The sequence below is a fragment of the Salmo trutta genome, chromosome 35 (genome assembly GCF_901001165.1).
Source record: "Salmo trutta chromosome 35, fSalTru1.1, whole genome shotgun sequence".
In the NCBI taxonomy this organism is placed as follows: domain Eukaryota; kingdom Metazoa; phylum Chordata; class Actinopteri; order Salmoniformes; family Salmonidae; genus Salmo; species Salmo trutta.
The window spans coordinates 14,356,875-14,379,845 of NC_042991.1; the positions used below are offsets into that span (position 1 = coordinate 14,356,875).

General features: G+C 43.8%; 1 protein-coding gene across 2 annotated transcripts in view; it reads right to left on the reverse strand.

The window, feature by feature from the left end:
- syne2a (spectrin repeat containing, nuclear envelope 2a) overlaps window positions 1-22,971 on the reverse strand; it is a 258,178-nt gene that overhangs the window by 95,967 nt on the left and 139,240 nt on the right. For both annotated transcript variants that reach the window (XM_029733409.1, XM_029733408.1), the window contains 12 exons: window positions 19,444-19,578; window positions 17,523-17,624; window positions 11,065-11,178; window positions 9,577-10,065; window positions 9,327-9,410; window positions 8,917-9,186; window positions 8,159-8,353; window positions 7,314-7,415; window positions 6,934-7,104; window positions 6,475-6,648; window positions 6,243-6,374; window positions 3,586-3,782 (listed from right to left, as the gene is read on the reverse strand). In XM_029733409.1, the coding sequence (XP_029589269.1) occupies window positions 3,586-3,782; window positions 6,243-6,374; window positions 6,475-6,648; window positions 6,934-7,104; window positions 7,314-7,415; window positions 8,159-8,353; window positions 8,917-9,186; window positions 9,327-9,410; window positions 9,577-10,065; window positions 11,065-11,178; window positions 17,523-17,624; window positions 19,444-19,578 (2,165 nt within the window). The remainder of the gene's footprint in view (window positions 1-3,585; window positions 3,783-6,242; window positions 6,375-6,474; window positions 6,649-6,933; window positions 7,105-7,313; window positions 7,416-8,158; window positions 8,354-8,916; window positions 9,187-9,326; window positions 9,411-9,576; window positions 10,066-11,064; window positions 11,179-17,522; window positions 17,625-19,443; window positions 19,579-22,971) is intronic.

Below are 22,971 nucleotides of genomic sequence, written 5' to 3' on the forward strand. Positions count from 1 at the left end.
GTCAACAGTTTTTAGACATTGTTTCACGCATTCTGAAAGGTATTCAGGTATTCTGAAAAATGAGGAAGAATGAGACCATTTTGTAAGTGGCATGCAGAATGAACCCGAGCTCCTTTGCGCGCGTGACCGATTACGCGCCCTTTGTTCTTTTTCCTTTCTATTGAAGACGCTATTGTCCGGTTGAAATATTATCGATTATTTAGACAATAGACAACCTGAGGATTAATTGTAAACATTGTTTGACATGCTTCGACGAACGTTACCTGTACTATTAGGATGTATTCTTCTGCCTTTGTGCCAGTGGATTACTGAACAAAACGCGCCAACAGAGTTTTTGAGACATAAAGAGGAACTTTATCGAACAAAACAAACATTTATTGTGTAACAGGGACTCTTGTGAGTGCAACCATATGAAGATCAAAGGTAAGTGATTAATTTTATTGCTATTTCTGTCTTTTGTGACTCCTCTACTTGGCTTGAAAATGTTTGTATGCTTTTGTAAGCGGGGCGCTGTCCTCAGATAATCGCATGTTATGCTTTCGCCGTAAAGCCTTTTTGAAATCTGACACAGCGGCTGGGTTAACAAGAAGTTAAGCTCTATTTTGATGTATAACACTTGTATTTTCATGAATGTTAAATATTTATATTTCTGTAATTTGAATTTCACGCTCTGCAATTTCACCGGATGTTGTCGAGGTGTGCCACTAGCGGGACGCATATCCTAAAAAGGATAAAGTAACACCTCACGGCACAATGCCTCTCCCCTATTTGACCTAGATAGTTGTGTGTATGCATTGATATCTCGGCTACGTGTGCCTTTTTAAAAAATGTATGTAGTTCTGTCCTTGAGCTGTTCTTGTCTATTGATGTTCTGTATTATGTTTCATGTTTTGTGTGGACCCCAGGAAGAGTGACAGAGGATTGTACAATATTTTGCCATGTATCTCAGTCAAGTTGGTTGTTGATCATATTTTGCCAATTTGTCAAGTTGGTTGTTTATCATTGCTAAACAGTCATCCTCAAGTCTTGCCATAGATGTTCAAGACTATTTAAGTCAAAACTGTAACTAGGCCACTAAGGAACATTCAATGTCGCCTTGGTAATAAACTGCAGTGTATATTTGGTCTTGGTTATTGTCCTGCTGACAGGTGAATTTGTCTCCCAGTGTCTGTTGGAAAGCAGACTGAACCAGTTTTTCCTCTAGGATTTTGCCAAGGCTTAGCTCTATTCCGTTTCTTAAAAACTCCAACAGGATGCATGTTTTGGAACATTTTCTTCTGTACAGGTTTCCTTCTTTACTCTCTGTCATTTAGGTAAATATTGTGGGGTATCAATAATGTTGTTGATCCATCCTCAGTTTTCTCCTATCACAGCCATTCAACTCACCATTGGCCTCATTGTGAAATCCTTGAGCAGTTTCCTTCCTCTGGCAACTGATTTAGGAAGGACGCCTGTATCTTTGTAGTGAGTGGGTATATTGATACACCTCTCAAAGTGTAATTAATAACTGTACCATGCTCAAAGTGATATTCAGTGTCTGCTTTTTTTACCCATGTACCAATCCTTTGCAAACCATAGGAAAACCTCCCTGGTCTTTGTGGTTGAATATGTGCTTGAAATGTAATGCTCGACTGAGGGACCTTACAGATAAGTGTACAGTCGTGGCCAAAAGTTTTGAGAATGACACAAATATTAATTTTCGCAAAGTCTGCTGCCTCAGTTTGTATGATGGCAATTTGCATATGTACTCCAGAGTGTTATGAAGAGTGATCAGATGAATTGCAATTAATTGCAAAGTCCCTCTTTGCCATGCAAATGAACTGAATCCCCAAAAAACATTTGCACTGCATTTCAGCCCTGCCACAAAAGGACCAGCTGACATCATGTCAGTGATTCTCTTGTTAACACAGGTGTGAGTGTTGACGAGGACAATGCTGGAGATCACTCTGTCATGCTGATTGAGTTCGAATAACAGACTGGAAGCTTCAAAAGGAGGGTGGTGCTTGGAATCATTGTTCTTCCTCTGTCAATCATGGTTACCTGCAAGGAAACACGTGCCGTCATCATTGCTTTGCGCAAAAAGGGCATCACAGGCAAGGATATTGCTGCCAGTAAGATTGCACCTAAATCAACCATTTATCGGATCATCAAGAACTTCAAGGAGAGTGGTTCAATTGTTGTGAAGAAGGCTTCAGGGCGCCCAAGAAAGTCCTGCAAGCGCCAGGACCATCTCCTAAAGTTGATTCAGCTGCGGGATCGGGGCACCACCAGTACAGAGCTTGCTCAGGAATGGCAGCAGGCAGGTGTGAGTGCATCTGCACGCACAGTGAGGCGAAGACTTTTAGAGGATGGCCTGGTGTCAAGAAGGGCAGCAAAGAAGCCACTTCTGTACAGGAAAAACATCAGAGACAGACTGATATTCTGCAAAAGGTACAGGGATTGGACTGCTGAGGACTGGAGGTAAAGTCATTTTCTCTGCTGAATCCCCTTTCCGATTGTTTGGGGCATCTGAAAAAAAGCTTGTCCGGAGAAGACAAGGTGAGCGCTATCATCAGTCCTGTGTCATGCCAACAGTAAAGCAGCCAAGGAAGTGGGCTCACTCACAATTGTTCCTAAGAACACAGCCATGAATAAAGAATGGTACCAACACATCCTCCGAGAGCAACTTCTCCCAACCATCCAGGAACAGTTTGGTGACGAACAATGCCTCTTCCAGCATGATGGAGCACCTTGCCATAAGGCAAAAGTGATAACTAAGTGGCTCTGGGAACAAAACATCAATATTTTGGGTCCATGGCCAGGAAATGGCCCAGACCAGACCATGGCCCAGACCTTAATCCCATTGAGAACTTGTGGTCAATCCTCAAGAGGCGGGTGGACAAACAAAAACCCACAGATTTAGACAAACTCCAAGCATTGATTATGCAAGAATGGGCTGCCATCAGTCAGGATGTGGCCCAGAAGTTAATTGACAGCGTGCCAGGGCGGATTGCAGAGGTCTTGAAAAAGAATGGTCAACACTGCAAATATTGACTCTTTGCATCAACTTCATGTAATTGTCAATAAAAGCCTTTGACACTTATGAAATGCTTGTAATTATACTTCAGTATTCCATAGTAACATTGGACAAAAATATCTAAAGACACTGAAGCAGCAAACTTTTTGAAAATTAATATTTGTGTCATTCTCAAAACTTTTGGCCACGACTGCATGTGTTGGGTACAGAGATGGGGTAGTCATATAAAGTCATGTTAAACACTATTATTGCACACAAGAGTCCATGCAACTTATAATTGTTAAGTACATTTTTACTGAAGACATTTCAGCTTTTCATTTTTTATTAATTTGTAAACATTTCTAAAAACAATTTCACTTTGACATTATGGGATATTGTGTGTAGGCTACTGACACAAAATCTCAATTTAATACATTTTTAATTCAGGCTGTAACACAACAACATTTGGAAAAAGTCAAGGGGTGTGAATACTTTCTGAAGGCACTGTACGTGTTCGCCACAGCTGTGATGTGTGTGTGTGTGTGTATGTCCCTGTCCATTATCCGAAAACCCTGTCTGTGTGTGCCCACCTGGTCCAGTTGTCCCTTATGTCACGGCTGCGTTGGCTCTCCTGCTCTGCCTTGCTGCGGACAGCCCGCCAGCGCAGCTCCAGGACGCCTCCTGTGCCGCCGACCCCGGTACTGCATCCCCAGGCCTGCAGAGCCTTCCCCTGGTCCAGGACCGAGCCCAGGGCAGGCCTGCACTCCTCCAACAGGGCCAGCACTCGCTAATGGGGGGAGAAAGGGGAAGGAGAGAGAGAGAAGGGGGCAAATAGGGGTGGGATAGGGTGAAAATGTGAAAGAATAAAAAATTGAGAAGGGAATGTGTTTGGAATAAGAGAGAAGAAAGAAGAGGTAGGGCCAGAAGAAAGGGGGACGAAAAGAAATGTAGGGATCAAATAATTATTGTGGGATGTGGGGAGAGGAAAAGGGAATGAGGCGGGGACGGAAAAGGGAGAGGAGGGGACGGAAAAGGGAGAGGAGGGGACGGAAAAGGGAGAGGAGGGGAAGACAGGAACAGAGAATGAAAGTGAGAGGAGACAGAGAGAGGAGGAGGAAGGGGATGTTTGCAAAGGTTACAGAAAGAGAGAAATAATGAGAGGGATAATGGGGAGAGAAATGTGAAAAGGGGATAAGGGAAAGGGAACAAGGCGAAAGGAGCGAAAGAAATGCATAGAGAGAGTGAGAACGGAATCATCACCACCCGAATCCTCACCTGAACCCACGCCCACCCCCACACACCAGTGCCTATGAGTCCCAAATGGCCTCCTATTCCCTACATAGTACACTACTTTTGACTTGAGCCCTATGGGCTTGTTTAAAAGTAGTGCACTATATAGGGAATAGGGGGCCAATTTGATCGTAAACAGCATCTCATTCAGTTATTATGGCCAGATAGGGGAAGGCATAAATCTATTAAGGAGATTTGATGAAAAGAAGCATGTGTACTCTACCCCTCCACACACACGTGCACACACACGTGCACACACACACATTCCACTCAAGTCGGTCCGTCTGAGAGATGAGAAATAGGATTCTGTAATTGTAAAAGGGAGGGGGGAAGCCAGCTAGTTATGGGGAGGGAATCCGAAATGGAACACCATGTTCTACTCTCCGATAATGGCCATCCGTATTCCTCCAAGTAATTTGATTTTGGAATGAAGCGATGCCACAACAAATAACTCTCCTTTTTTCACCCATTACTCTCTGTCTACCTCTCTCTCTCCTTCTGTCTTTCCATCTCTCTTTCTCTCCATCTTTATTGTGCCAGGTGCCCATGAATCCCTCATTCACTGAAGGGCCTGGTTCACATCCAGCTCTCTCTGTATGGCTGTGTCCCGAATGGCCCCCTATTCCCGACATAGTGGACTGCTTTTGACAAGAGTCCTATGAGGGGAATAGGGTGCCATTTGGGAGTCAGCCTGTGGCACGTCCTACATTGCTGTTGGTTACTGGAATTACACAACAGGTGCTTTCGTTACAGTGCACGAAGGATGCATCGCTCATGTGGACATAAGACACCTGTTGCTTATGACTTATGCTCATGATATACAGTATCTTCCAGTGATACAAATTAAGAGTAAGGGATACACTGGTTACGTAGCGCAAACTAATTCTTAGTGGGCAAATGTTGCTCAATTGGGTATGTGAGGAGAAGAAAGGGGGTGGACAGAAGGAGATATGGGACGGTGAACGAGAGAGGGATGAGGAGGTGATAGCGACGGCATGAAAGACTGAGATGGTCAACGCAATGAGAAAAAGAAGAGAGAAAAGAGCATGAAGAGAGTCAGACACAAAGGGAGCAGAGAGACAGACAAAGAGAGCAGAGAGCCAGACACAAAGGGAACAGAGAGACAGACAAAGAGAGCAGAGAGCCAGACACAAAGGGAACAGAGAGACAGACAAAGAGAGCAGAGAGCCAGACACAAAGGGAGCAGAGAGACAGACAAAGAGAGCAGAGAGACAGACACAAAGGGAGCAGAGAGACAGACAAAGAGAGCAGAGAGCCAGACACAAAGGGAGCAGAGAGACAGACAAAGAGAGCAGAGTCAGACACAAAGGGAGCAGAGAGACAGACAAAGAGAGCAGAGTCAGACACAAAGGGAGCAGAGAGACAGACAAAGAGAGCAGAGAGGCAGACACAAAGGGAGCAGAGAGACAGACAAAGAGAGCAGAGTCAGACACAAAGGGAGAAGAGAGACAGACAAAGAGAGCAGAGTCAGACACAAAGGGAGAAGAGAGACAGACAAAGAGAGCAGAGTCAGACACAAAGGGAGCAGAGAGACAGACACAAAGGGAGCAGAGAGACAGACAAAGAGAGCAGAGTCAGACACAAAGGGAGCAGAGAGACAGGCAAAGAGAGCAGAGAGACAGACAAAGGAAGCAGAGAGACAGACACAAAGGGAGCAGAGAGACAGGCAAAGAGAGCAGAGAGACAGACAAAGGGAGCAGAGAGACAGACACAACAGACACAAAGAGAGCAGAGACAGACACAAAGAGAGCAGAGACAGACACAAAGAGAGCAGAGACAGACACAAAGAGAGCAGAGACAGACACAAAGAGAGCAGAGACAGACACAAAGAGAGCAGAGACAGACACAAAGAGAGCAGAGACAGACACAAAGAGAGCAAGATAAGGAAAGAAGGAAGAGTAGTAGAGAGAAGAGAAGGAGAGGGAGGTTTGGATACCTGACAGGTGTCCAGTCTTTCCTGTAGCAGCCCCTCTTCTTCCTCCACGGGACCCTCGCAGGGGATGAGGGCTTCCAGCTCCTCCAGCAGCCGGCCCAGCTGAACACAGCCCTCCTCCCACTGTGTCCAGACCTACACACACACACATGCATACACAGTGTGTATGTGTGTGTCTGTTTAAAAGAGAGTGTATGTGTTTAATTATGTGGGTCTTTCATGTGTGTGCGTGTACCTGCAGCCTTCTGTGCATGGTGGCTCCCTGCTCCAGAGCCTGTTGCTGCAGAGTGGTGACCTGTTGCTCCAGCCGGACCTGTTCATCCTCCTGACCAACCAGCCCCCCCTGTGGCTCACACTGGAACAGCCGCTGCACCAACGCCAGCTGGGACTCCATAACCTGGTACAACTTCTTTTCAGCCATCGCCAAACACAGACACACACAGACAGACACACAAACAGACACAGAATAATTAATTGAAACCCAGTTTCTAAATTGACAAAATTACATGGCAATTGGTCAGAGGTTTACATGGAGATGATCCCAAACGTTCATTTAGACTTGGATTCAACTGCTTTCCGACTGGGAAGATACTGTCCGCTACAGTTGTTCTTGCTTTCCATCAGCTCCCATGCCAAGTCGAATGTGCATAAAATGACTTGACATAACACTCTCTTTTCCTCAGCATATGCTTACCTTGTGCCTGCTGAGCAGAGTCTGCAGCTGGGTTCGGCTGTGCGGTGGGTGGTCCTGACTGTCTGCCAGACGCTCTCTGCCTAGCTCCACCAGACTGGCCAAACCCTGCAGCAGGGCCTGGGACACCCGCTGCAGCTCCACTGCATCCTCGGGACACCGACCAACGACATACTGCAGAGACACACCATCGTTACTGACCTGCAGTAGACATCTAGAGTAAAAGACTGGATTATGTGGGAAGAAAATACTGACAAAGGGGCACACACACACACACACACACACACACACACACACACACACACACACACACACACACACACAAACAAACAAACACACACAAACATTCACTAGCCCCATGATTAACAAACTAAATGTTGTACCTCCAGCATGAGGACATCCTTGATGTGTGTGAATGGATCACTCTGTCCACGTTCAAAATCATCATACACGCACACGTGGCTCTCATGTTGCTCCGTCCCTGCCTGCATGCAGCGCACAGTGTGAAAAGAGACAGACATTGACAAGTCCTGGTTAAGCAGCAAGGCACGAGAGCCCGTTGCATTTCGTAAAGAACACAAGGATATCTGTTCTAGCTAATGGTTGTAAGGTGGTTGTGGGCTGGTTTGTGAGGTGATTATGAAGTGCTGTGCGGCAGGTAAACCAGCGGTTAAGAGCGTTGGGCCAGTAACTGAAAGGTAGCTGGTTTGAATCCCTGAGCCGACTAGCTGAAAAATCTTTCAATGTGCTCTTGAGCAAAGCACTTAATCCTAATTGCTCCTGTAAGTCTGGATAATAATGTTCTTATAGGGCAGCCAGGTCACACCAGTTCCACTGCGGTATTAGACATTTGTCCAGGATGTATGCATGCAATTGTAATACTGTCCACAAGGGGCAACACAAGTGCCTATTACTATCTAGCAGTCTCATGGCTTGCTAGGGTGTTGTGGATGGGGATTGAAGAAGGGCTTAAACCATGAACTACGGCTTGGCGCATCGCAGGTTCAATCCCATTGCTAGGCACTCATTTTTAATTGTTCTGCTTTCACCCAGACCTTAACCCTTACCTTAACCACTCAGAATGAATTCCTACACTTAACTCAAGTTTTTTCTGTTCGAACCGTATCCCAAACCTTAGGTGATTGCAAAGTGGTTGTGGGTTGGTTGTGATGTTATTGTGAAGTTGTTGTGAGGTGGTTTGTGAGGTGGTTTGTGTGGAGCCACTGACCTGACTGTGGCCCAGTTCTGTGTGTAGCCGGCTCAGTGAGGAGGTGAGGGCTGACTGGACTGTTTGAAAACAACCCTGAAGACAGGTCACACACTGGGCTGTGGTCTCTGGTGCTTCAGACAACTGGTCTGGGATGATGCCTGACCTTAAATGGTTCAGCTCCTCACCCAAGGCCGGCAGCTCCACCGAGAGGCACTGTGAGGCACACAGACACACACAGGTACGCACACACACACACACGCACACGCACACGCGCGCACACACACACACACACACGTATGCATGCATACATACACACACACACGCAGACATACACACACACACGCAGACATACACACACACGCAGACATACACACACACACGCACACATACACACATGCACAGTTCATTTGCACAGGTTCAGAGATTTTGTCATCGGAAAATATTATTGTTATTGCAGTTTAGCTAATTTGATAGTGAGTGATTAAAAAACCCCAGGGTGACATTTCCATGGTGCAAAAGAGCACAGATTAAACCTGGCACCATTTTTTTTTTCATCTGGCAAAGTTTACTTGTTCAACAATGTGTGTTATTAGGCGGCAACTATTTATACATCAACGTAATAATATGAATAATCACCTCCTTATTTCTCACATTGTTGAAAAAAAGTTCAATCACAGATCGGTGCTCTTTTGCACAATGAAAATGTCACTGCCAGTGTGCAATATATGCTACCTATTTCCAGAGATCTGTAAATCAGCAGATTGTAGGTACTGTACCTCCATCTGTAGCAGTCTTAGTTGACTGTCCTCCACAGTGGTAATAGAAGGACTGAGCAACAGGCCAGTGAGTGTTTCCAGAGAATGCTCCACTCCACACAGAGCTGTGTAGAGCTCTCTATCCAACATGGGATAGCCACCTTCCTTTGAATTGGCAGAGGAAAGGCCACTTGCTCTGTGTCTGAGTTGTCTAAGGCTTGCAGCACACACCTCTATCTCTCTCAGACCACCAAAGCCACCGCCGGTCCCCTCTGCCCTTGACCCTGTAGCCTTCACAACCACATGGAGAGCACCATCAACACAATATAATGGCTTGAAGACAGCCACCCTTAAAATCCTGTACCTATGCTAAATTTTGACCCAGGTCTGATGAGTAGTTGAATCAGGGAGGTGTGACAGTGTGAACTGACCGCATGTAGATCCTCCTCCTGAATATTCCTCAAGGTGTTGAGTTTCTCAGACAGCCGAGTGTGAAGGAGGTCCCATCTCCCGTCCTATGAAAAATAAACGTAAAATGTGCGTGCAGGTAATTGTGTGTGTATATGTGTGTGTGTGTGTGTGTGTGTGTGTGTGTGTGTGTGTGTGTGTGTGTGTGTGTGTGTGTGTGTGTGTGTGTGTGTGTGTGTGTACATATGTGGTGCACGGGTGTGGTACTCTTACCAGGTGTTCCTGGGGGTCGCTGGGTGTATCTGGCAACTGACCAATGGCAACTGTCCCAATTTCCTTGGTTACTGACCCAGTCATCTTTGTTATAGAAGTAGTCTCAGGTACTGATTGTATCTCTTTGGTTACTGATCCAATCTTCACAGGTACTTCTCCAGTTTCTTTGGTTGCCAAGACACTTTTTACAGATGCTGGTCCAGTCTCCATGGTCACTGAACTAGTTTCAGGCAATGAGACAGTTGCCTTGGTTATTAATTCAGACTTCTCGGTTACTGACAAAGTCTTCTTGTTAATGTCCTTACTGACTGATTCTGTCGCCTTGTTTTCTGATATAGTGGTCTTGGAGATGGGTCTCCACTGAGTCGGTAACGAAAGGGTGTCTGCAGGTGCTTGGTCTGTTTTTTCAGGTGTTGGTTGGATCTTCTCAGATATTAAACCAGAATTAGTGTCTTCTGGGTCGACACAAGACTCTGGAGTGTCCAACTCCTGAACGAAGATGATTGGAATTAATCAAAGCCAACCCCAATAGAATGGTATGGAATCTGACATGCAATTACTTCTTTACTCAATGATCTGGTAACACTTTACATTTATAATCCATTAATAGATCATTATTAAGGCATGTATTAATGATTTGCTGAACACTTGTAAATCATTATTACGACTTCATTTACCACTAGTAATTAAGGTATTTGTAAAAGGTTAACACTGTTTAACAATGCTCATTAATACATCATGGATAATGAATTTGTTAATGATCTGTAAATTATTTCTAAACCATAATTATAAAATGTATAAAAAACAACATTATGTTTATGTCAGTGAGCAATTTACATACTGTGAAGTCATAAACTATCACTTATTACTTCTGCCTTTATTCATGATCGATATGTTAATGTCTTAAGAACCACGTCATGTACAAATTATTAGTAAACTTGTTTGCAGTACCCAATCTAAAGTTGCAGCCATTTATTTTGGCAACGGAGAAATGCTCACTAACAGGGAAGTAAACAGATTTGTCCAGAAATGTGTTTTTGTGCTTATGGAATATTTCTAGGATCTTTTATTTCAGCTCATGGAACATGGGACCAACACTTTACATGTTGCGTTTATATTTTTGTTCAGTATAATTATGATTTACCTTCATGTGCAGTAAATCATTAATACATGCCTTATAAATTATATATTATTGGCTTTCAAATGAAAGTTATTATAAAGTGTTACACTCTGAACTCCACAGAGAGAGAGAGCGAGAGAGAGAGAGCGAGAGAGAGAGAGAGAGAGAGAGAGACAGCGAGAGACAGAGAGAGACAGAGAGAGACAGAGAGAGACAGAGAGAGACAGAGAGAGACAGAGAGAGACAGAGAGACAGAGAGAGAGAGACAGAGAGAGACAGAGAGAGAGAGAGCCACTGTTAAACCTTTAGTGACTGTTAATAAGGAAAAACTACCACGTGTGGAGGACTTACTATAAACGTCTGCTTACCTTAGTGACAGCGGCGGTGTGGGCTTCAGACATAGCGTCACTAACCTGGAGCCATTGGGTGGTTGTAGCCACTGATTCTGCCAGCTCCTGGTGGCTAAGAGTCTCATCTGGGTCCTAACACACACAGTACATGTGTACACACACACACACACACACACACACACACACACACACACACACACACACACACACACACACACGGGTATGGGTGTGTGTCATGGGTGTGTGTGGCAAACAGGGCTCTTGAATGGCAGCTGCCTCTGACAGTGTCCAAGGGATGTCGAGGTAGGACTATAATCAGTAAGGCCCACATTTTTTATATATATTTTTTTTTTATTTCACCTTTATTTAACCAGGTAAGCTAGGTGAAAACAAGTTCTCATTTGCAACTGCCACCTGGCCAAGATAAAGCAAAGCAGTGTGACACAAACAACAACACAGAGTTACACATGGAATAAACAAACCTACAGTCAATAACACAATAGAAAAGTCTATATACAGTGTGTGCAAATGAAGTAAGATTAGGGAGGTAAGGCAATAAATAGGCTGTAGTGGCGAAATAATGACATTTTTGCAAATTAACCCTGGAGTGATAGATGTGCAGAAGATGAATGTGCAAGTAGAGATAATGTGGTGCAAAGGAGCAAAAAAATTAAATAAAACCACAATATGGGGATGAGGTACAGTGAGGGAAAAAAGTATTTGATCCCCTGCTGATTTTGTACGTTTGCCCAATGACAAAGAAATGATCAGTCTATAATTTTAATGGTAGGTTTATTTGAACAGTGAGAGACAGAATAACAACAAAAAAATCCAGAAAAACTCATATCAAAAATTGTAGAAATTGATTTGCATTTTAATGAGGGAAATAAGTATTTGACCCCCTCTCAATCAGAAAGATTTCGGGCTCCCAGGTGTCTTTTATACAGGTAACGAGCTGAGATTAGGAGCACACTCTTAAAGGGAGTGCTCCTAATCTCAGTTTGTTACCTGTATAAAAGACACCTGTCCGCAGAAGCAATCAATCAATCAGATTCCAAACTCTCCACAATGGCCAAGACCAAAGAGCACTCCAAGGATGTCAGGGACAAGATTGTAGACCTACACAAGGCTGGAATGGGCTACAAGACCATCGCCAAGCAGCTTGGTAAGAAGGTGACAACAGTTGGTGTGATTATTCGCAAATGGAAGAAACACAAAAGAACTGTCAATCTCCCTCGGCCTGGAGCTCCGTGCAAGATCTCACCTCGTGGAGTTGCAATGACCATGAGAACGGTGAGGAATCAGCCCAGAACTACACAGGAGGATCTTGTCAATGATCTCAAGGCAGCTGGGACCATAGTCACCAAGAAAACAATTGGTAACACACTACGCCGTGAAGGACTGAAATCCTGCAGCGCCCGCAAGGTCCCCCTGCTCAAGAAAGCACATATACATGCCCGTCTGAAGTTTGCCAATGAACATCTGAATGATTCAGAGGGTGGGTGAAAGTGTTGTGGTCAGATGAGACCAAAATTGAGCTCTTTGGCATCAACTCAACTTGCTGTGTTTGGAGGAGGAGGAATGCTGCCTATGACCCCAAGAACACCATCCCCACCGTCAAACATGGAGGTGGAAACATTATGCTTTGGGGGTGTTTTTCTGCAAAGGGGACAGGACAACTTCACCGCATCAAAGGGATGATGGACGGGGCCATGTACTGTCAAATCCTTCCCTCAGCCAGGGCATTGAAAATGGGTCGTGGATGGGTATTCCAGCATGACAATGACCCAAAACACACGGCCAAGGCAACAAAGGAGTGGCTCAAGAAGAAGCACATTAAGGTCCTGGAGTGGCCTAGCCAGTCTCCAGACCTTAATCCCATAGAAAATCTGTGGCGGGAGCTGAAGGTTCAAGTTGCCAAACGTCAGCCTCGAAACCTTAATGACTTGGAGAAGATCTGCAAAGAGGAGTGGGACAAAATCCCTCCTGAGATGTGTGCAAACCTGGTGGCCAACTACAAGAATCTTCTGACCTTTGTGATTGCCAACAAGGGTTTTGCCACCAAGTACTAAGTCATGTTTTGCAGAGGGGTCAAATACTTATTTCCCTCATTAAAATGCAAATCATTTTATAACATTTTTGACATGCGTTATTCTGTCTCTCACTGTTCAAATAAACCTACCATTAAAATTATAGACTGATCATTTCTTTGTCAGTGGGCAAACGTACAAAATCAGCAGGGGATCAAATACTTTTTTCCCTCACTGTAGTTGGATCGGCTATTTACAGATGGGCTATGTACAGGTGCAATGATCTGTAAGCTGCTCGGATAGCTGATGCTTAAAGTTAGTGAGGGAGATATGTGTCTCCAGCTTCAGTGATTTTTGCAATTCGTTCCAGTCATTGGCAGCAGAGAACTGGAAGGAAAGGCGGCCAAAGTAGGAATTGGCTTTGGGGGTGACCAGTGAGATATACCTGCTGGAGCGCATGTTACGGTTGGGTGCTGCTATGGTGCAAGTGAGCTGAGATAAGGCGGGGCTTTACTTAGCAAGAACTTATGGACGACCTGGTGCCAGTGGGTTTGGCGACGAATATGAAGCGAGGGCCAGCCAACGAGAGCATACAGGTTGCAGTGGTGGGGTAGTATGTGGTGCTTTGGTGACGAAACGGATGGCACTGTGATAGACTGCCTCCAGTTCGCTGAGTAGAGTGTTGGAGGCTATTTTGTAAATGACAACGCCGAAGTCAAGGATCGGCAGGATAGTCAGTTTTACGAGGGTATGTTTGGCAGAATGTGTGAAGAATGCTTTGTTGAGAAATAGGAAGCCGATTCTAGACTTAATTCTGGATTGGAGATGCTTAATATGAGTCTGGAAGGAGAGTTTACAGTCTAACCAGACACCTAGGTGTTTGTAGTTGTCCACATATTCTAAGTCAGAACCGTCCAGAGTAGTGATGCTAGGCTGGCAAGCAGATGCGGGCAGCGATCGTTTGAAGAGCATGCATTTAGTTTTACTTGCATTTAAGAGCAGTTGGAGGCCACGGAAGGAGAGTTGTATGGCATTGAAGCTCGTCTGAAGGTTAGTTAACACAGTGTCCAAAGAAAGGCCAGAAGTATACAGAATGGTGTCGTCTGCGTAGATCAGAGAATCACCAGCATCAAGAGCGACATCATTGATGTATACAGAGAAAAGAGCTGAGAATTGAACCCTGTGGCACCTCCATAGAGACTGCCAGAGGTCCGGACAACAGGCCCTCCGATTTGACACACTGAACTCTATCTGAGAAGTAGTTAGTGAATCATGCGAGGCAGTCATTTGAGAAACCAAGGCTGTTGAGTCTGCCGATAAGAATGCTGTGATTGACAGATTCGAAAGCCTTGGCCAGGTTGATGAATACGGCTGCACAGTACTGTCTTTTGTTGATGGCAATTATGATATTGTTTAGGACCTTGAGCGTGGCTGAGGTGCACCCATGACCAGCTCAGAAACCAGATTGCATAGCGGAGAAGGTACGGTGGGGTTCGAAATGGTCGGTGATCTGTTTGTTAAAACCTGTTGGGGCTAGGGGGCAGTATTTGCACGGCCGGATAAAAAAACGTAACCGATTAAAACTGGTTACTACTCTTGCCCAGAAACGAGAATATGCATATAATTAGTAGACCTGAGAAGATTCCATACAGGAAGTGCCCTGTCTGACAATTTGTTCTCCTTCTGTGGCATCTCTATCAAAAATACAGCATCTCTGCTGTAATGTGACATTTTCTAAGGCTTCCATTGGCTCTCAGAAGGCACCAGAAAGTGGAATGACGTCTCTCCAGTCTCTGGGCGAAAAACAGCAGGAGATTTTGTGAGTGGTCAGGCTGAGAACAGTGACACTGGAGATGCGCATTCATTTGAATTCTCCATGTTTTTCTTTCTCTCTTTGAATGAATACAACGTCGCCCGGTTGGAATATTATCGCTATTTTACGAGAAAAATCGCATAAAAATGGATTTTAAACAGCGTTTGACATGCTTCGAAGTACGGTAATGGAATATTGACATTTTTTGTCACGAAATGCGTTCGCGCGTCACCCTTCGGATACTGACATGAACGCACGAACAAAACGGAGCTATTTGAATATAACTACGGATTATTTGGTACCAAAACAACATTTGTTGTTGAAGTAGAAGTCCTGGGAGTGCATTCTGACGAAGAACAGCAAAGGTAATCCAATTTTTCTTATAGTAAATCTGACTTTGGTGAGAGCCAAACTTGGTGGGTGTCAAATTAGCTAGCCGTGATGGCCGGGCTATCTACTCGGAAAATTGCAAAATGTGCTTTCGCCAAAAAGCTATTTTAAAATCTGATACCGCGATTGCATAAATGAGTTCTGTATCTATAATTCTTAAAATAATTGTTATGTATTTTGTGAACGTTAATCGTGAGTAATTTAGTAAATTCACCGGAAGTTTGCGGTGGGTATGCTAGTTCTGAACATCACATGCTAATGTAAAAAGCTGGTTTTCGATATAAATATGAACTTGATTGATCAAAACATGCATGTATTGTATAACATAATGTCCTAGGAGTGTCATCTGATGAAGATCATCAAAGGTTAGTGCTGCATTTAGCTGTGGTTTTGATTTTTGTGACATATATGCTTGCTTTGAAAATGGCTGTGTGATTATTTTTGGCAGGGTACTCTCCTGACATAATCTAATGTTTTGCTTTCGCTGTAAAGCCATTTTGAAATCAGACAATGTGGTTAGATTAACGAGAGTCTTGTCTTTAAAATGGTGTAAAATAGTCATATGTTTGAGAAATTGAAGTTATAGCATTTATGAGGTATTTGTATTTCGCGCCACGTGATTCCACTGGCTGTTGACTAGAAGGCTATCTTTTTCAAACAGGAATTTGCATCCTGTAGCACAAACTCCAAATGTACTGGGACACTGTGAAGTCCATTGAGAATAAGAGCACCTCCTCCCAGCTGCCCACTGCACTGAGGCTAGGAAACACTGTCACCACCAATAAATCTACAATTATCGAGAATTTCAATAAGCATTTTTCTACGGCTGGCCTTGCTTTCCACCTGGCTACCCCTATCCCGGTCAACAACTCTGCACCCCCCACAGCAACTTGCCCAAGCGTCCCCCATTTCTCCTTCACCCAAATTCAGATAGCTGATGTTCCGAAAGAGCTGCAAAATCTGGATCCCTACAAATCAGCTGGGCTAGACAATCTGGACCCTCTCTTTCTAAAATTATCCGCCGCAATTTTTGCAACCCCTATTACTAGCCTGTTCAACCTCTCTTTTGTATCGTCTGAAATCCCAAAGATTAGAAAGCTGCCGCGGTCATCCCCCTCTTCAAAGGGGGAGACACTCTAGACCCAAACTGTTAAGAACTATATCTATCCTACCGTGCCTTTCTAAGGTCTTTGAAAGCCAAGTTAACCTCCCCGGGTGAGGTGGGACGCTTGCCCAGGGACTTCACAGTGTCCCAGTACATTTTGGAGTTTGTGCTACAGGATGCAAATTTCTGTTTGAAAAGGCTAGCCTTTGCATTCCTAACTGCCTGTGTATATTGGTTCCTAACTTCCCTGAAAAAGCTAGCCTTTGCTTTCCTAACTGCCTGTGTATATTGGTTCCTAACTTCCCTGAAATGTTGCATATCGTGGGAGCTATTCGATGCTAATGCAGTACGCCACAGGATATTTTTGTGCTGGTCAAGGGCAGTCAAGTCTGGGGTGAACCATGGGCTATATCTGTTCTTAGTTCTATATTTTTTGAATGGGGCATGCTTATTTAAGATGGTGAGGAAAGCACTTTTAAAGAATAACCAGGCATTTTCTACTGATGGAATGAGGTCAATATTTTTCCAGGATACCTGGGCCAGGTCGATTAGAAAGGCCTGCTCTCTGAAGTGTTTTAAACTATCATTACAATGACATCAGTGGAAAACATTCAATAACTTCAAAAAACATTCAATACTGCAAAGTAAGACGATCATGAAACGAAACTATGACACAGTTAAAGAGGAAAGGGAAAGGGAAAATGCAGTTGCATGCCCACACGGAATAGCATTCAAAGAAAAGAGGGAAGTGTGGGTGACGACTGTAGGAGACTCTTGACGTAACTTCAAAGGACGTGTGTTACTATGACCCTGTACAATAGTGACATGATGAAATGACTAAGTCAGAAGTTGTATGAAGTAGTGTACTTACTGTTTTCTGGAGGCATAGAACAATCCCACTCTATGTGCAACAACCACATTACAACCACTAACTTTAAATGTAAGCCCTTAGCCCTAACCCCACTCTTTATTGTAATATTTTGATCAAGTCCCAGAATGGAGCTGGCAAATAAATGAGGAGTCAATTCAATTGGAGCAGAGGTGGGATTAAAATAATAATTTGTGGATGTAGCCAACGAACTAGAATGGGTCAAAGATATACCTTGTGTTTTAGGTTTTTGTTTTATTTTATCTTTACCTCAGGAAAACTGCATGTGAGTGTGTCAGAGGATGATGAGTGATGATCTTCGTCCTCGTATTCCTCCTCTTCCTCAGAGAGGCATGCTTCTGAGGCATCCTCCTTCACAACAGGGTTAGGAAAGGGTTAACATTGGCTGTTAGTTACATGTTAGAGAAGTGGTCATCAAGTCGGGTCCTTTGTTCCAGCTCGGCAATGAAACACCACATTCTTCATAGTTAGTTGATTAGCTCATTTAAGTATGTTGAAATGCTGGACTGGATCAAAAGACTGCACACCCTGTAGCTCTCCAAGACCATGAGAACCACTGTGTTAAAACCTCTTACAGCTACTTAAGGATAGGGGGCAGTGTTGAACAATTTCGGAAAAAACATGTGCCCATATTAAACTGCCTCCTACTCAAACTCAGAAGCTAGGATATGCATATTATTAGTAGATTTGGATAGAAAACACTCAAGTTCCTAAAACCGTTTGAATGGTGTCTGTGAGTATAACAGAACTCATATGGCAAGCAAAAACCTGAGAGAAATCCTACCAGGAAGTGGAAATCTGGATGCATGGGCTCTCTTCAAGTCATTTCCTATTGAATACACAGTGACGTAGTAATAATTGTGCACTTCCTACGGCTTCCACTAGATGTCAACAGTCTTTACAAAGTTGTTTGAGTCGTCTACGATGAACAGAGACCGAATGAGAAGGCTGGGAACTTGGTCACCAAGGGAATGACATCACTTCATTGGGGCACGTTCATGAGGGCGGATCCTCCGTTCCAAAACCTTTTTCAAGACACAGGAACCGTCCGCTTGAAATATTACTGAATCTTGACGTTCTAAAGGCCCTAAAGATTGATGTTTTACAACGTTTGACATGTTTGAACGAACGTAAATACAACTTTTTTTTACTTTTCGTGGTGACATCATCTGCACGCTTCCTATAATTTGGAGTAGCTTACTGAACGCGCGAACAACAAGGAGTTATTTGGACATAAATGATGTACTTTATCGAACAAAACAACATTTGTTGTGGACCTGGGATTCCTGGAAGTGCCTTCTGATGAAGATCATCAAAGGTAAGGGAATATTTCTAATGCAATTTATGATTTTAGGTGACTCCAAGATGGCGGCTATCTGTATAGCCTAGTGTATTTTTCTGAGCTCAGTACTCAGATTATTGCAAAGAGTGCTTTCCTCCTGAAGCTTTTTTGAAATCTTTCATAGCGTTTGCATAAAGGAGATGTTCATCTATAATTCTTTGAATGACACTTTAATTTTGTATCAACGTTTATGACAAGTATTTTTGTAAATTGTGGCGCTGATTCACCGGCAGTATTTGAGGGAAAATATTTTCTGAACGTCACGTGCCGATGTAAAATGCTGTTTTTATATATAAATATGAACTTTATCGAAGAAAAAAATGCATGTATTGTGTAACATGATGTCCTAGGAGTGTCATCTGATGAAGATCATCAAAGGTTAGTGCTGCATTTAGCTGTGTTTTGGGTATTTGTGATGCATGTTAGTTGCTTGGAAAATGGCTGTGTGGTTATTTTTGTCGATGTACTCTCCTAACATAATCTAATGTTTTGCTTTCACTATAAAGCCTTTTTGAAATCGGACAACGTGGTTCGATTCAGGAGAAGTGTATCTATAAAATGGTGTAAAATAGTCCTATGTTTGAGAAATAGAAATTATTAGATTTGGTTTTGAATATGGCGCTCTGATTTTTCACTGGCTGTTGATCCCGCTAATGTGATTAGAGCGGTAAGAGGTGTGCCTGCAAATTGCCTGCAAATTGTTATTCAAACTCATGTCACTTCTAATGTCAGGGTGCGTCTGAAATGGCATAGTATTCCCTACGTAGTGCACTAGGGTAACATTGTGTACGTAAAATTAATATTTTGGTTGACCATGCAAGCTTGTACCTGATGTCCGGTGATCCGCGGTGGACCCGTATTCCGTTGATGTGTGCATAAGATAAGGGCACTGGGTTCTGTTGTCACACACACATTGCATGATGGGATGACCCCCTCAGCCTCCCTTACTTCACGCATGTTGCCCTGTGGATACAGAGGAGGAGATTAGAGAGGTTAAAGGTCAAAATCATGCGTTTAATCAAATTAGATGATATCTGGATGAAACCAAATCAAAGTAGGATGACCAAAGTATGAAAAATGACTGTTGCTGGTACATCGATAAAGTTCAATCATAAAATCAAATCAAATGGCATTTGTCACATGCGCTGAATACAACATATGTAGACTTTACTGTGAAATGCTTACTTACAAGCCCTTTTCCAACAATGCCGAGTTCAAAAGTAAGAACATTCGCAAATAAAAATAGAAAACAGTAACAGTAACAGTACTGAGTCAATGTGAAGGGGTACGAGGTAGTTGAGGTAATAAGTAGGTAGGGGTAAAAGTGACTAGGCTTTCAGGATAGATAAAAAACAGAATGGCACCAGCACATGTGGAGAGTGTGAAAGTGTGTGTATGTTTGTGCGTGTGTGGCGTAAATATGCATGTGTGTTTTGTAAGCGTATATGGTGTGTGTGTGTTGGAGTGTAAGTAGGTATGAGTGTGTGAGTATAGTCCAGTGAGTGTGCATAGAGTCAGTGTAAGAGAGTCAGTGCAAAACAGGTTCAATTTAATAGTCCGGGTAGTCATTTGATTAACTGTTCAGCAGTCGTATAGCTTGGGGGAAGAAGACTTAGCATTCCGGTAACGCTTGCCGTGCAATAGCAGGGTGAACAGTCTATGACTTGGGTGGCTGGGGTCTTCGACAATTTTCCCAGCATTCCACTGACACTGCCTGATATAGAGGTCCTGGATGTCAGGGAGCTCGGGCTCAGTGATGTACCGCACCACCCTCTGTAGTGCCTTGCGGTCGAATGCGCTGCAGTTTCAAAACCAAGCTTTGATGCAGCCAGCATCACAGATGTGTTGTTACCTACCCTCACCACCAGAGGGTGGCCAGTCAGAAAGTCCAGGATCCAGTTGCAGAGGGAAGTGTTCAGTCCCAGGGTCCCGAGCTTGGTGATGAGCTTGGAGGGGACTATGGTGTTGAATGCTGAGCTGCAGTCAATGAGCAGCATTCTCACATACAGTAGGCATTCCTCTTGTCCAGGTGGGAGAGAGAAGTTTGGAGTGCAATAGGGATTGCGTCATCTGTGGATGTGTTGGGGCAGTATGAGAATGGTTGTGGGTCCAGGGTGTCTGCAATGGTGTTTTTTTATAAATATATATTTTTTTATTAACCCCTCCACCACACCCCCCTCTTCTGAGGACAATTATCTTAATTTTTTACAGCTTTTTTGCTACCTGGTACTTTTATATAAAGCAGTAACATAACAATAGTACATGACCAAATATACACTCTTTAATCCCAACCCTCAGCCACTCTCAGCCCATCCCACCTATCACAATAGACCACACTTGTTTGGTTTCCATGTGCCATATATTGATGGTGGTGTTGATGTGTGCCATGAACAGCCTTTCAAAACATTTCATGTTTACAGATGTGAGTGCTACGGGACGATAGTCGTTTAGCCAAGTTACCTTTAAGTTCTTAGGAACAGGGACAATGGTGGCCTGCTTGAATCACGTTGGGATTACAGACTGGGACATAGAGATGTTAAAAATGTCCGTGAAGACTAGGGTTGCACAGTTTGGGGAATATTCAGAGGTGGAAACTTTCCGTGGGAACTAACGGGAATATATGGGCATTAACGGAAATATATGCAAATTAATATTAATACTATTTAAATGTAGATGTTTTTTTGCATTGGATATATTTACCATATCATATGGAGACAGAAACATAAACCTTTACCTTATTATAAATAGACATAATTGCAAATGACTAAATCCTTCCAATAGAAATAATTAGTTACAAATTGAACTTAAATTAAATGAGTTGAATCTTCACATGGGATGATTTCACTGAACAACAAAAGAAAGGGAATATTGAATGATCCCCAATGATCCATCGCATCTCCCAAAAACGTTTTCAACATACATCTGTAAAATGATAGTCTAGAAACTAAAGCTTTGGTTGTCTTCCTCTCAGGCTTCCACATCTTCTCCCTGGACCTCGTCAATGTCCACCTCTTGAACATCAGACTGAGGCCTCATCTTCACTGTCACTTTCCAACCTTGTTGAGGATGGCTCGTTGTCAGGCTCAAAATGCCTCAAATTTTCCCAGATGGCCACCAATTTCTCAACCCCTGTATTGGTCAGCTTGTTGCGTGCTTTGGTGTGTGTGTTCCCAAACAATGACCAGTTGTGCTCTGAGGTGGCTGATGTTGGTGGGATTTGGAGAATGATGTAGGCAACAGGGGAAAGAGCCTCACACCCACAAAGTCCCTTCCACCAGGTGGCTGATGAGATATGTTGGCACAACTGCCATATTGCATCTCCATCCCAAAGCCCTTGCTTGGAAGTGTACTTTGCCAGACTGCCAAGAACCTTGCCCTCATCCAGGCCAAGGTGGCGAGACACTGTAGTGATGACACCACAGGCCTTGTTGATCTCTGCACCAGACAGGATGATCTTGCCAGCATACCTGGGGTCCACCATGTACACTGTGGTGTGTATGGGCTTCAGCCAGAAGTCTTCACGCTTTTTTATGTATTTTAGAACTGCAGTTTCCTCTGCTTGGAGCACCAGTGAAGTGGGCAGGGCAGTACGGATTTCTTCTCTTACATCTGCAAGCAGAGTCTGAACATCAGACAGGATGGCATTGTCTCCCTCAATCTGTGCAATGGCTACTGCTATAGGTTTCAGCAGTTTCAGGCTGCTTACCACTCTCTCCCAAAATACATCATCCAGGAGGATCCTGTTGATGGGGCTGTCCATATTGGCAGACTGTGATGTGGACATCTCTTGGAGAGACTCCTTCCCCTCCAGGAGACTGTCAAACATAATGACAACACCACCCCAATGGGTGTTGCTGGGCAGCTTCAATGTGGTTCTCTTATTCTTCTCACTTTGCTTGGTGAGGTAGATTTCTGATATAACTTGATGACCCTTCACATACCTAACCATTTCCTTGGCTCTCTTGTAGTGTATCCATTGTTTTCAGTGCCATGATGTCCTTGAGGAGCAGATTCAATGCATTAGCAGCACAGGCAATGGGTGTGATGTGAGGGTAGGACTCCTCCACTTTAGACCAAGCGGCTTTCATGTTCGCAGCATTGTCTGTCACCAGTGCAAATACCTTCTGTGGTCCAAGGTCATTGACGACTGCCTTCAGCTCATCTGCAATGTAGAGCCCGGTGTGTCTGTTGTCCCTTGTGTCTGTGCTCTTGTAGAATACTGGTTGAGGGTGGAGAATATGTATTTAATTATTCCTTGCCCACGAACATTCGACCACCCATCAGAGACGATTGCAATACAGTCTGCTTTCTCTATGATTTGCTTGACCTTCACTTGAACTCTGTTGAACTCTGCAT